At 46.1% G+C, this 14920-nt stretch overlaps 1 protein-coding gene across 3 annotated transcripts in view; it reads left to right on the forward strand.

The window, feature by feature from the left end:
* The first annotated feature begins 2290 nt into the window (after positions 1 to 2290).
* LOC147249414 (tensin-3-like) overlaps positions 2291 to 14920 on the forward strand; it is a 37905-nt gene continuing 25275 nt past the window's right edge. For all 3 annotated transcript variants that reach the window (XM_086223590.1, XM_086223588.1, XM_086223589.1), the window contains exons 1-12: positions 2291 to 2347; positions 5498 to 5671; positions 5791 to 5841; positions 5928 to 6050; positions 6141 to 6205; positions 7905 to 7988; positions 8233 to 8345; positions 8893 to 8953; positions 9043 to 9118; positions 9444 to 9573; positions 9813 to 9878; positions 11275 to 11379. In XM_086223590.1, the coding sequence (XP_086079716.1) occupies positions 5522 to 5671; positions 5791 to 5841; positions 5928 to 6050; positions 6141 to 6205; positions 7905 to 7988; positions 8233 to 8345; positions 8893 to 8953; positions 9043 to 9118; positions 9444 to 9573; positions 9813 to 9878; positions 11275 to 11379 (1024 nt within the window). In that variant the 5' untranslated portion in view covers positions 2291 to 2347; positions 5498 to 5521. The remainder of the gene's footprint in view (positions 2348 to 5497; positions 5672 to 5790; positions 5842 to 5927; positions 6051 to 6140; positions 6206 to 7904; positions 7989 to 8232; positions 8346 to 8892; positions 8954 to 9042; positions 9119 to 9443; positions 9574 to 9812; positions 9879 to 11274; positions 11380 to 14920) is intronic.

Here is a 14920-nt window from a genome sequence, read left to right on the forward strand (position 1 = left end):
CCGACGGCAAAGGCTCGGTTCCTCAGTCTCACATGCAACCATTCCAGGGTCTCAGATATTCTCCCAAGCCTTCGAAATCCGTTTGATGTTCCGTGATGTCGTTGGGATTATTTGACTAATTTCTGAGTATTAGCGAGTGAAACTAGTTAAAATGCCAAGTAGCTTCTGGTTATATTATTTAACTTTGGTTGAAATCACATGCCTTTTTACTTAATTGTGTCCTCTAATCTGCTATTTTGTCCGTTTAAGTTAGACATCTTAGACACAGCCATTCCATAAATGTATTAATTAAAGTCATTTTATGACGAAATAATCATGAACTGACCGCTTTCCAAAAAAAGATAGGATGTATCACTTCAAATCTACACCAGCACGGATGTGGAATTTCTCCTCACAAAGCACGTGAAAGTAGACAATGATTTGCAGCGAAAGAGTCGCCATTTACGAGTTAAAATGGAGCCCCTCAAGGCATCACACACTGCAGTTACTCTACTCACTTTATCTGACTCAGCAGGCTAATTTTACAAGTATACTTGTAAATGGAACAAGTGCTTTCTAATCTGAAATTATCTCGTAAATTCCCTTAAGCAATTTAAAATGACCGTTTATGCTGAACCTGAAAGTCTCACGGGCGCAGCACCAGAGCAGTAATTCGCTTACTGGTGCCACCTAGTGGCTGGAAGTCGGTACCATCGGAATTGTTTGTGCAATATTTTGCTGTTAAGGAATTTCAATCCTTGGCTAAAGTAAAGAGGCAACACCATAACTTAACAAGACCCCCCTCCACACACACACACACACACACACACAAATGCAGTGTATTAAAAATAAGGACAGAAGACAGTACCATTAGCAAAATTCAAATGTAAAAAGTACAATTACATGCAACAGAATTACCCTGTCAGTTTTAGAATATCACGTATATTCTGTTCATGCTAATAAATGCTAATAATTATTTACTTATGCAATAAATGCTGGATGTGATTTCAGTGCAATCACTCTCCCTGATTAGACAAGGGTCTGAGTCCGAGGACGCATCAGTCTGTCCTTGGCCTGAAGAGACCGCTAAAATCTGTAGCTTCTTTAGGCCGCCCTCATTCCAAGACCCCGCGGCGCTGTCGCACTGTAATAAAACTGCTGTAAAATACAAAATCCCTACTGTGATTCTTTTGATCGCCATTGCTCGCTCGCTGTGTTGGCAACACAAAAAGATCAGTTTCCGTTTTTGCGGTTTTCTCTCACTGGCGTCACATGCGGTTCGTGCTACATTGTGGTGAGGCTGAGAGACTCAAGGTCGGACGAGCGCCTGTAAGACGCGTGGACTTTATTAAGTGACTTTAATTAAGTGTTTCAACATTTCTCTGCTGTTTGTGCGCAGAATTGCACAAAAACTGTGGAGCAGATTTTCACGGACTGGGGAAATACCCTTCACGTTTCAGGACAGATTGGTCACAGCGCCACCTGGATGTTCCGTGTTATTTTTTACACTCTCATGTCCAGTTTGCTCAGAAATGTCTGATGGTTCACTCTGAAGACTGTGAGTTTCAGTTAAACAGCTTTACTGTGGTGAGGAGGCTACTGGTGTGATTTCGCGGTAAAAGAGGAAACTGTAGTAACTGGACTCCACATGGTGAGATCTTAGCGCCACCTTGTGGTTACAGGAAGTAACCAGCCGATGGAACGAAAGATCAGCGCCTTGAAGAGAGAATCATTGTGGCGGAGGTTTGCTCTCTGGGTGATATCTGGTCACCAGTTTGTTTGTTTTATGTGAAACAACCAATAACACATAGACACAGCAGAGGTGGTCAAAGTACACACACATTTTACTGAAGCAGAAGATAATACTTTATTGATAATACTTTATTGATCCCCACTGGGGAAATTTGAAAGAAGTATAGATACTTGTGTATCTGACTGGTAGAAGGAGAAGTACTGATTTCACTGCAAGTAAAAGTCAAAAGTTCAGGTTTTGAAATCTACACAAAGTAAAAAATGACAGAATCTATCAGTTGTGTTTGTGCATCATCAGCATATAAAATACTCAGATACTGAATACACATTTACTCAGTGAGGGAGGGGCTGCCTGCACCTCAGACACCTTCTCCACGCGATCAGCGGGGACGACCGTCCCTCCCCAGTCCAACAGAGAGCAAAGTTCAAGCTCTGCCCTGAGAGTGAAATTTATTGTGCTTTCATTCCCTCTCTCTCTCTCTCTCTCTCTCTCTCTCTCTCCCTCCCTCCCCCAGTCTAGTCTCCACCTCGTTCTCTCCACCCGTCACACACAAGCTTTCACTCACCAGCCCTCAACGTGCCGGGATCTCCACTTCTCCCTCCACCGGTGGCCGAGGTAAGCCTCTGTGTGTTGTCTGCTTGGCTTGAGTTCGAAGCTCTGCTACCAGTAGAGATCTTTTCATGTGGGACAAAGTGGTTATGAAGTTTCTCTTTCCATGAACCAGTGATCCAAAGCATGATGGATGATCTTGGGGATTACCAGTGAAGAGATTAGTCCAGTGACACATTAAGACACTGAACCCCAGAGATGTGTCCCCACTGGGACTCAGAGAGGTCATTTAATCTCACATTAAGCCTTAAAAGCCTCCTTTTTCCAGGGACAAATGACAAACAGCGCCAGTGGGGGGAGATAATCCCACTTAATTCAGACGCAAATGAATCAAGTGACATTTTACTCTTTAATCTAATGAGCTTGAGCTCTGACAGATTGAGATATCATTGAAACAAGTGACGTAAAATCAGATTGTGTCACCTGAGTGGCAGGTTTACTTCAGTGTTGTACAAATCTAGATAATCTCCATGGTGATCAGATGGACACACACACACACACACACACACACACACACACACACACACACACACACACACATTTTCGATCCAGATTATTGCAGCTGGATTATCTATCCCTGCTGCAATTACGGTGTGGGTTTGTCTTGTGCCCAAAGGAGAGAGAAGGGAGAAACAAAGATGGCTAATCCATCTCGGAATGCCCTCCTTTAAAATGTGGAATAAAGACTATAATTAGATACGGCCGGTTTCAGCTCAAGGACTCTGCTAAGCAACGTGTGTGTGTGTGTGTGTGTGTGTGTGTGTGTGTCTGTATGTGGTTGAGTCACACACTTCCGGTTGTTTTGCTTCCTCAGGCGGTGCATGGACAGACAGATTTAGATGGCAGTGGGCTAAAAATGTTGAGAAAACATACAAGAGGCGCGTAATTGGAGACCAGTCAGTCATTAAGATTAAATATGTTTGCCCAGCCCTGCCAGCTCGCAGCGCCCTGGGAAAACAGGAGGACGCCTCCCTGATGAAGCCGCTGCGAACAGCAAACCGTTCCTCCGGGAGAAAACTGTCCTTTGTTCTTGTGTTCTGCGTGTCACCCTGAAGAAAACCATGCAGTGCAGCACTCTGGGCAGCTGTGGTGACACAGGAAGTTCAGTTCCTTCATCTGGAAGTGACGGTTGAGAGTAAAAGCACAAGCCTGATTTGTGATTCCTCAGATATTTTTGGAAACCCATCCTGGTCCACAGCAGAAAAAAAGTGCAATTGAGAAAAATCTTTTCGGGGGGGGGGGGGGTGATACGATGCGTGTCGTGTGCTTTGGGAGACGTTGAGAACGAATCCCGTTTTCTTCTCTCCTGTCCTTATTATGATGAGCTCAGATTAACGGGGTTTCATGAAGCATCCGCTCAAATCCAGGCCTGATGTCGTGCTCTGATGATGGCGGGAATGTTTGATTTCAATGCACGGATATTGAATTCGCTTGTTTCTGAAATATGGAAGAATCAGGAGGGTTCATTTGTTCCGTGATTCTCCATCTTGACTTGGGAAGTAAAAACTTGACCAATTTGCTTGATAGGACTTTGGTCTCTGCTGGGTAAAAAAACATGACCTCCACCTGCACCGTCAAGGTTTACTTTACTTTTATCACCCATGCAAAACCAGTTCAGGACGATTTTCCGCAGGAGCCTGTCCTCCTCTCTGTTGCTGCGGTTTAAACGTCTGCAGGAGTGCTTACTCTGGTCACACGGTCAGGGTGAAGCCCTGGTGGTTAACCACCACTCCGTGTGTGTTTCGGTCTTTCACACGAATATATTCCCTGACACAAAGAAGCTAAAAATGTCACTGAAACTCAACGTTGAAACCGTAGAACCTCTACAACAAATATTAGATTCACGCTGAGGTGAAGGATGGAAACCCGATGAAGGAACCAGTTGTTTTTGTTGTCTTTGTTTGATTCCTGCTTGGACAGCAGGGAGCGGTGTTGTTGATTCCATTTGAATTATTAGATGCTAACGGGATGAGGGCCGGCGTGGCTCAGAGGTAGAGTGGCCGCCTAGCAACCAAAGGGTCGCTGGTTTGATCCCCACTTCACCCGGTGACCATGTCCAAGTGTCCTTCACCCAGATACTGGACCCCTAATTGCTCCTGATGGCCCTGTGATGGACTGGTGACCCGTCCTGGGGGAACCCTGCCTCTCGCCCAATGTCAGCTGGGATAGGCTCCACCCCCCACCCTTAATGCATGAGCGGTACAGAGGATGGATGGATGACGGGACAGATTAGATTGTTTTTAATGAGCACTGGTTCATCAGAACAGGTTGAGAAGCCCACATGAGTGTAGGAGGTTCCTATGTTTGCCCGGACGCCAGCGAGCAAAGACGGAGTGATTCTCTCATGGTCGACAGAAGGCGGGACAAATGATCAATGCCACAACGTATCGCAGTGTCTCTCTTGTAGTGCACCGTTGATACACTGGCACCAAATATTGATATTTTTATTCAAACAGATGATACCATAGAAAATGGCCATTTTGCTCTTTGTGGCGCTCACATTAAAGAGGCTTTAAACCAAGAAATTGTGCAGAGTTGCATGTTGTTTGAACTCACGCATCAAATTCCATGAAAGTGGTGCCACCATTCAGTGACTTTATATGTGATTCCCACATTTGGAGTATTTTTCCTGTAGTTTTGGTATGTTTTCCTTCAGTATTACAGAAATACTGCGCTAGCGTCTCATCACGAGCTACTCGGTGATTCAGCCTCAGTTTTTGGAATCAGCTTGTCACTTATTCTCGGGGCGTTAAAATAGAACACCGGACTTCCTGTCCTCATCAGAATGAGCTACAGTTGAGCGCTTTTGATGAGTCATGAGGTGACGGTCAGCTGACCTGGTCGCGTCATTTTTCTCCTCTCACTCGTCATTATCCCTCCTCAGGTCACAAGTGCGACGAGGTCATCCAAGCTTGAGTCTTTCAGCACTGACCCCACTTTGTTTTAGGCTGGAATCCCGTAAAAGGATTTTGGGATTAATAATTGACCGGGTTTGTGCTGTATGGGTGGAAATTATCAGCTTTTTCTAGCTGATAGGACACAAGGTCAAGATACGCACTCCAGCAGCATCTGCCGACCTTCAGTGGAAATTCTCATTTCTCTATAATTTTCCATAACTTCAATTCCCACACGCTTTCACTTCCTGAATCTTGACAGGCACCCATGTGACTGAGCTAAGTCATGGAGGAAGGGCACCGAATCGATCTGACATACATCACCGAGCGCATCATCACCATATTCTGTCCGTCCGAGTGTCCTGAGGAGACGTATTTGCAGAACCTGCAGGAAATCCTTCTCATGCTGCAGTCCAAGCATGGACAAGACTACATGGTGAGGCGGCGTGGAGCAGCGGCGTGGAGCAGCGGCGTGGAGCAGCGCCTCGTTGAGCTCGTTTTAGATATGTCAGCAGTACACAACATTTTCACCTTCTCTCAACTTTTCTTCTTCAGCTCATTAATCTCTCACAGAGGAACGACACGCTCACGCAAATGAGCCTCAAGGTAACTCTGGCGCATGGCGTGACCCGTCTGAGACGTTCAACAGAGCAGGGTGGGATTGGTGACTATGTGTGGGGTTCGTTCGTCAGGTTCTGGACACTGGCTGGGTGGATCTCCTGGCTCCCAGCCTGGATCAGATCATCAGTGCCTGCACAGCGATGGAGAACTGGCTGCAAACCTACCCGAAGCACGTCCTGGTGCTACACTGCAGGGTAGAACCCCTCGTCACGCTCCGCCTCCTGTGACAAGTGGAGGAAACATCTGATACCTGTTCATTGTTTTCCTCTCTTTGTCCTCAACAGGGAGGGAAAGGCTCAGTCGGAGTTCTTTTGGCGTCATACATCCACTTCAGCAACATCTCAGCCAGGTAACCCTGGCACCACACACACCTGGGAATCAGACCCATGTAGATTCATGTGGAGCATTAAGGAGCAGCTCCAGGCTGACTGTACTTGAACACCACTTCAGTCGGCAGATTATTTTTTTCCACCTCCATGGCGATCAGCCAAAGCATTAAAACCACCTCCCATCAGTCTGTTTGACTGTCATTTATTTACCGTTGATGTGAGCTTCAGGTCGCAGTGGACGAAGAAGCACGGGAGAGAGACCCACGGTCGGCTGCGTGTAAACGTCTGAGGTGTCCGCTAGGGATGCCAAACCAAACCGTCGAAAGATTCAAGAAGCGACGCGGGCTTCAATTTACATGTGAACCGCCATTTTTTTTGGGGGGGGGGGGGGGATCCACAAGGGAAGAAATGTTATTTGAGGTTGTGAGTGTCCATCCACAGACACGGCTGGCGTTTCAGCGCTGCCCTCTGACAAAGAGTACAAGCACAACTGCAGTATTTATACATTTCAGCTCATGGGTGAGCGTCTCTGCGTTTTGCAGCCTCTCACACTGGCTACTTATCAGTGCTGCAACTGTAGAGCGAGGAGACATCAGGCAGGTCAAAGAGTGCTGACAGAACAATAGGCCGAGGAGGCGATGTGCTGCACGTCTGCCGCAGACAAAGGGCAAGACGGCTGATAGAGGAGACTTTGAACCAGGCGCTTGTTTGACTTCAGGGCAGGGATCCCACCGGGGAATTCTGTCACTTTTCATTCTCTTGCATGCCAGAGTCTGAACCTGCAGAGGGCACCGAAGTGAATAAAAGTCCAAGGCAAACACGGCCGGTTCTTTTATTAGCCGTTAACATCGCATCCGTGCGTCTTCGTGTCATCACGGGAGGATGTGGAAAGGTCAGTTTGAGGCGATTTCCATTCGAAAAGCAGTGACGAGGCAGACTGTTGGTGCGCAGGCTCGTGAGGGCGGAGCCAAACGGCTGACTGCTGCTGTATTATCTGCTTGCGACCATTGTCCCTCGGAGATGTTTGCTGAATGAGGGAGTGCAGGTATGCAGAGGTTTGCAGTGAAAAATCACTGCTTCTGAAGAGGTCAACTTACTGCCTCAGCATGCAGGCACTTTGAGATTTTGCTTTTGTGAGGTTTCTGCCTTCGGTCCAGTGACATTAAGGTGTTGTCAGTGAATTGATTAGGGGCAGGCTATAATGGGATGGTCCCACCTGGTCTAGTGGTTAGTCTCCCTGGCTGTCACTCAAAAGGCCCGGGTTGGACAGTGTGGGAATGAGCTTCTGAGGCAAATATGATAGATAAACAGTCGGGTCCCGGCAGGTTTCCTTCCCAAAAATATCACCGAGTATTTCCTTCAAGTTCATTTTACTGCAACTGCTGAATGTCTCAGTCCAGCCTCTGTTTACTTGAAGATAATCCATGAGGCGTGGGGGGAAAAAATTCAACAAATTTAATGACAGTAGAATCAATCGTCTGGAACACGTCACTCGCGTTTTTCCGTCAACGGAAGCAAAACATTTAAACATTCCACGTACAAAATCGTTGACCTTCCCATCTGCGTTTCAGTAACCCAGAAACAAGAGCTTAACGGTCATAGCGTAACATAACTCTAGAAAGATAAATCTGGAAAGAAATATAAAGAATTCTGGATAAAACAGAGAATGTGGTGGAGGTGACTCTTGATGCAGCAGCTGAATCTCTGCCTGTCTCTCAGTGCAGACCTCTCTCTCGACCACTTCGCCATGAGGAAGTTCTACACCGACAAGCTCTCCGCCCTGATGGCCCCGTCTCAGAAACGGTAAGAGACTACATCAGTGGGCCTAATCGCTGTAGGTCAAGGGTCAAATCTCACATCTAGTCATTGGAACTTTGATGATGTTCTGCTGTGATCATTGACCTCAGACTCTAATCTTGTCCTCTGATTGATCTCCCTGTGGAAAGTTACCATCACCGCGATGAGAGATAATAAAACAATGAGACTCAATAAAACGCGGCATCTTTGATGAAGTCATGAGGTATTTAGGTACCGGATTCATCCCCAGGTATGTGTGGATGCTGGGGAGTATGCTGAGGGGAGGCTTACGGATGCGTCCATCTCCATCCTTCCTCCTCTGCGTTGTCCTTCATGGTCTTCCCAGAATAAGACCAGACGGAGGTGAGCAGTGGTTTGTTCTTTATTAGTCAGAAATAAGTGGGTAGATAGAGGGGTACTCTTAAAGTACTCCTGTCCCCTTTCTTCTGAACAAAGGGTCACTTATCTTCCTATGATGTCAAAGCTTCAAATTAACAATAATATCACATAAACAGAACAAAACTGTTACATTTAGGTGATTGACAGGTTCATTTTTTAACTAAATTAGTTAAAAACACATTAGTGACCACAGTACTACACTACTGCCTGCGATCTGACTTGTCTTTAGTGCCAACTTTTACCACAATTCATAGTTGAGCCTCATCTCTGCTGAGAGCTAGCAGCCCCAAGCTACATTAGCCGCCGCTAGCCGCTAGCATAAAACACAGACGCTGTCGGCGTCAGAGGTGCATTGTGGGTAATAAGCAGTAGGCAATAATATTTTGGCCGATTTCTAATCGCACTCAGTATTTTATCTGGCTCGCGCCGGTCATTAAGTGTTAGCAACGCGAATCCTCAACACTTTTGGTCTGTTTTTGTTTTTGAATCGACTTTCGGACACTTTTCCTAGAATGCTGTCTCTTCTTGAGAGTCTACCAGGGTCTCCAGTGTGTTTGTACATCACCCATCTAGTAAGTAATTCGTCATTTACATCACTATAGCTCACATTAACACCAAGGCAGTGTGACATGCTAAGTTAGCTACTGTGTGTCTATCTCAGCCATGCTAACGCTAGCAGCACAGACCGGATATACGTAATTCTCCAGCCAGCTCAGCTGCTCAAAGGAGACATCATGGTGAGTCCTGATTCTAGCTTTGGGGTTTTTGGTTCTTTTTTCATTCACTTTTCAGTGCCAAATACTTTCAGTGATATTTGTATTTTAATTTGTATGTATTAATCTGATTTTGAAGCTAACTATCATAATTTTTATTAGCTTCAACTGCTATTTGATCTTGTTATTCATACTAACTGTTATTTTGACTCTTTACTTTGCAAATGTTCATTTTCTGATTCATATCATATGATAAATTATTATTATTATTATTATTATTATAGGAAAAAAAGATGGCATTCATCAGTCTTCCAGGTTGTAGAACCCATTTTTTCCCCTCTGATTTCAGGTGGTGTGCTACAACAAAAACAGCTGGATGTTCAGCCGCCAGGTTATTTTTCGCCTCCAGTTTCATACTGGCATTGTTCAGGGACACACCCTCACTTTCTCTAAGGCGGACCTTGACTGTGCCAGTGAAGGTATTTATAACCAGCTGGCATAGTCTGCACACCTTGAACACCGTCATCAGCGATGATCATACTCTATACCTCCAGCTAATCGCTCTTCATGTGTAATGATTAACCTTTCTCCTCTTGAAGGGAAAAAAACCCCAACCTGAACTAACATTGGAACCCGTGTCAGCTGGGCTGGTGTGCAGGTGTGAGTGGAAATAGTGCCCGAACATCCGGTTTTATGATTTGTTCTGTCATTTCTGCAGATCCTCGTTTCCCAGAAAATGGAAAAGTGGAGCTGTTCCTTTCTGACAGCCCAGAGAAGATCTCAGGTACATCCCCCCAGCCAGGAACTGATGTTTGTTCTTCTTCTCTCACACTAAAAATAACCCACTCATGACAGCAAGAGCATGAAAGAGTCCCACATGTTTCAGACCTTTCACTGGTGTTTCTCAATGGTGATCCTGGGAGCACGTGTTGTGGGTTAGCAGGGTTGTGTACCGTTAGCTTCTGGTTATATGATATATGTTTTTTATCATATACACATGTATAACTATGAGAGAAACCAATTCTAACCTCTAATCTTCTTCTGCGTCCTGCTAACCTGAGCGATCGAGTGTACCACCAAAAGTCAGTTAGAAACTGTAGGTTCCAGAGTACAAATGTGTCATGGCATACCGCGCGCTGAAGCTAACAGTGAGCGTTGTGCGTAAGTTCTTGATATCTGATGGTTCCTGTCGTGTACGTCTGTCCTCCTCTGCTGCTGCCAGACCGAGACGTGACAGCTGCAAAAACAGATTATTCCATTGCAAATTGCTTCATCCCAGCATTCCGCAGCACTCTGTTCCACCCTGGATGCATTCCCAGAGAGACCAGTAAGGCTCAAGATTTATGTCATTTGTAGGGTTCTGGCAAAATCATCCTGAAGTTACAGTTAAACTAAATAAGAGCGACTTTAATCATCAAGTGCAACAGACAGTTGGCCAGCAGGGGGCAGTGTTACAGAGCATTATGGCAAGATGGAGGACAGACAAACACACAACAGGAAACAGGAGGGTTGATCACACATGCACTCACTCACACACACACACACACACACACACACATTCCCATTCCTCCTTCCTTAACCAGTAAAACTCAGTACCTAACCTTCATCTTCACACTCAATGTTACTGACATCAAAAAAGATCTGAAAACCTTCATTGTATAGCATTCAAGGAGATTGGAGTACAACTCCCTTTGGTGTAATTTTTCAGATCCCAAGTACAACAGTTATATATATACACATACACATACACATACACCTGGAAACATGCCCTTTGTGTATCTCCTCACCAACTCCAACACAACCTTAAAGCAGCAGCGGCAGCCTGGCTCCTCGCAGCACGGTGGATCCCAGAAGTATAGTAGGCTCCTGATTGTCAGGCCCCACAAACACAAGACCACACACACACACACGTCTGACAGGAATTAAAATACTTAGCAGATACTTAGTGCTGAGAAAAACACACACCATCCTTTCAGGAAACTGAAGCAAAACCAAATGATTTTTTAATCAAATCATAACCAGGATCCGATCTGGTACTTTCATCAGTAATCAGCTGATGCTTGTGTCATCGTCGAGGTCCTTGTGTGTGTGTGTGTGTGTGTGTGTGTGTGTGTGGTTGTTGTTTTGTATCTGACAGGCCTGCCTCGTTGTCAGCTGTGTTTTATCATTTCCATGTGCAGGCCGAGAGCTGTGGCACAACGAACGCTCTGTGACGGTGGACTACGACACCTTGGATCCTTTGGTTCGACGAGATTCCTATCAAGAAACTGCGTCTCTTGACACGGGTAAGATGCATCCACTTATATCTGAGGTGGAATTCCCCTTTTTTCCTGGTATTCACTTTCTTTTCCTGTTTTTATTTCCTGTTTTGCTGGTGACTCGATTACTGAACCGGATTCAATAGAATACAGGGAGCGCTAAATTCCTCTGCTCCCCTCCAGCATTACTGAGACCGTTGGATATCTGCGTCGCTGGCGTTAATTCCGTCTTTCCTCACCTTGGAACCCAGTAGTTCTTGAGGCTCTTCCAGGGGGTTCCACAGCTAAGTTGGAATAGTTGTTTTTTTTTACTAAATGCTGGTGAAAAGTTTTTAAATTTCAAGAAAAATAACTGGAGCAAAATCTCTTGAAATGGGGCTCTGCTGCTCTGGGAGTTGGCTTCGTGCCCAGACTATGAACAGGTCAGACAACCACTTTTGTAACGAACCAAACTATCTTTATTCATATGTTTTAACATTAGTCTTTGATGCTCTGGTCATCGAGCATGCTCAGTCTGCATCTTCCTGGCAGCACGCCACCACACACAGTCAGAGGTTTACGCGGTGGCGACGAGCTTGATGAGCGTTGTGAGAACCTGTCTGATGAGGGCTTGAAGGTAAAGGACGTTCATTGACAGGCAAATATGATGAACCAGAGCTTTGAGTGGGGCGTGCTGAGCTCTCAGGGCCGCTGTAGGAAGCTGCTTCAACCTGCAACGGCCTCATAAAACGATTAAGGAATATCTCACCTTTTTGTTTTACGTCAGCTATGAAATTACAATGTCTTGTGATTTTAAATTGTTATTTCATAGCCAGTATGATGCACAACCCTTGTAGAGTAACATTGAGGGGAAGAGTGTATTTGTCCCCTCTAGCAGTCAGCTGGACTCCGTGGGTGTCAGCTGCCTCATGCAGGAGAGCAGAGGAGGGGCTCCGTCCTCTCGTCTGGCTCTGGGGACGGAGGCATAATTATGGTATTTCCCCACAAGTTGGCTTATTCATTTAATTAGTTTTGCCTGTTTGCTTCTCAGGTTAAACTGTTTTGAGTTCTCAGGTTAGTAATGTGGAGTAATATTCTAATAATACAGCTACAACATCCTTATGTAGTGATGATATAGCAAATCTGGGTTGGGCTTGTTTTCTGCCCTCAAGTGGCTGAAACAGTTTCTCAGCATCAGTTTGAGCTCTGTGGGTTCATCTCAGTGTCTGAGGAGATGTGTTGGGACTCTGGCCGTGGCTGTGGTCTGCCGGTGGGTTCTGCCTGGTCATCGGTGTGACAGCTTACAACTGTTGTGGTCAGGATGCCTCTTTGACGTTCCTGGGAATGGGTGTGACGGCAATCATCTGGACTGCAGGCGGAGTAGACCCGTGTATTTGGATGGGCGGCTGTTTTTCCTGCGTTTCCATTTAGTTAGAAAAACACCAACACAAAAACACACATTCAGACATCTGAAATAATCACTTTGACTGGCGGTTGAGGTTACAGCTCCAGCTGTTTTATGCTGTTGCTAAATCTGCTCCTGCCTGCTATGTAATTTAGATCCAGCGATCATTGGAGGAGATATGCATGTAAACACACTTATATACTCTAAAACACACATGAGTGGAAACACACATGGCCATTACGCTAACCGCCAGCACACACGAACACACACGAGCATAATGAGGGTGGCAGAGAGTTCGCAACACACAAGAATGTTGTTTTCATCAACAGGTGGTTCTACTTTACCCTCTCAGCAGCCCCCTCCTCTCTATCACTCCATCTTCTTTTCTTCTCCCTTTTATCTCCTCTCCCATCTCCCTCTCTCCAGCTCACCGTGTTGCTTTCAGGTTCAAGTTGCAGGTTACAATTTGTCCATGTCTCCTCATTTGTTCCCATCCCCCTTTGGGACACTCTCCAGGGCCCGCCCCCATGTTTACATTCCCTTCTCCATATTTGGTCTGCTCAAGGTCCTTGTTTTGTTTCTTTTTCTTGAATGTGCTGCACCAACTCCTCCACCTGCGTGCGTGGTGGTGCTTGGCGGGTGAATGAGCCTCCCCCCTCCCTCTTAGACACAAAAATGCACTCTGCAGCTACCTGTGTCGACTGGGACAGGATGCACAGGGGAGGAGGGAAGGGAAGGAGAGGAGGGCACGAGGCGAAGCATTTCAAATCAGTGGTGACGGTGAAGGCGGGGATTCGAAGTGCAGGGACGGAGGAGGCGAGGAAGGAGTGACATTAGAGAGAGAGAGACAGAGAGAGAGCAGGGGGTGGACACAGGGGGCTGTTAGCACCTTTAGTGAAAGAGTGTTCTTTGCTTGTTTTCCTGCAGCTGAGACAGAGAGGACAGCCGGTGAGGAGGAAAGAGAGGCTTCAATCTCTCCTCCTCCCTTTAATTCTGCCCTTTTCCCCTCTTTCCTTTCAGCTTGTCATCTGTTTCTCTTTTCCTCTTTCTCTGGCTCCAAAGGGAGACTTCAGCAAGTATTTCCATCCTGTTTCTAGTCTTCAGCGGCCGCAGTGAAAGTTTACTCTGACAGCAGGTCAGTACGTTCATTAATGATTAAGTCATTCTGATTTTCAAATTTGTGAGTGTGTGTGTGAGTGTGTTAGCACTGTTAGAGCAGCTGTGAGGTGTTAGCATGCATGTCTGGTATTTGAGTTTTACTGCCTCTCTTGGACCTCAGAGCAGAGCTCCTACAGCTCTGGTATGCATGTATGTATTGTTACAGTCAGTGCCCTGGACCTTCTTATCTCAGTGTAACAACTTTTATCAGACAAGAACTTGTTGTTCATATTTTACCTTCCAGCGCGTGCCGGGCGTTTGGTTTGATTCTTGGTGCGAAAGTATAGCGAAGGTGCTGCGTTTGACCTCAGGTAGACTTCTGTGACAGACACCTCCTTCACAAGACGCACGCACACACACACGCACACACGCACAGACATCCACATCCATGACACACAAAGGAGCTCTGTGTTATCTAAAAGCAGTGTGTCTGGAGAGATGGCCGCCATCCAACAGGTGGTGTGTTTGTGTGTGTGTGTGTCATAATGAATCATGTGTGACAGTGGTGCAGGTATGGGGGCGGGCCTCATATCCCACACAAGGACGTGGTGTCAAGATGAAATAAGAGATGTGCTGATTTCAAACAGCTCGGCATCGGGGTTTGACCCCTCTGAGGGTCCCGTTAGCCCCCCTGTGGAGGCGATGTGCTCCCTGGCCTCGGTTTGTTTGTTTGATGGCAGGATATCTCATGAAGTGAAGGGCAGATATTGGTGGATATCAGTATATACTACGAGGCAGCTAAGAGGCTTCCATCTATGTTGCTTGTGTTCCCACCAAAAGTGTTTCAGCCAATCAGCATCAGGGAGGAACTGACTGCTGGTTCAAAACAACAATGGTGGCTCCTGAGGTTAGCATCGATGCTGCTGTAGCATCAGTTATGATAGAACCGGAGAGTTACTTCCAAAGAACCCCACTGGTGACTTTTCTCCCTGGAAAAGATGTTTTCACTCCTCCACCGACAGGCTTCAGCTTTTATGTCCCTTCATCAAGAGGGTTCATCCGATCATCAAGTCTTTTGTGACCGTG

This window comes from Aulostomus chinensis, chromosome 14, assembly GCF_037954235.1.
Source record: "Aulostomus chinensis isolate RoL2024-O1b breed Wild chromosome 14, RoL_Achi_v1.0, whole genome shotgun sequence".
Classification (NCBI taxonomy): domain Eukaryota; kingdom Metazoa; phylum Chordata; class Actinopteri; order Syngnathiformes; family Aulostomidae; genus Aulostomus; species Aulostomus chinensis.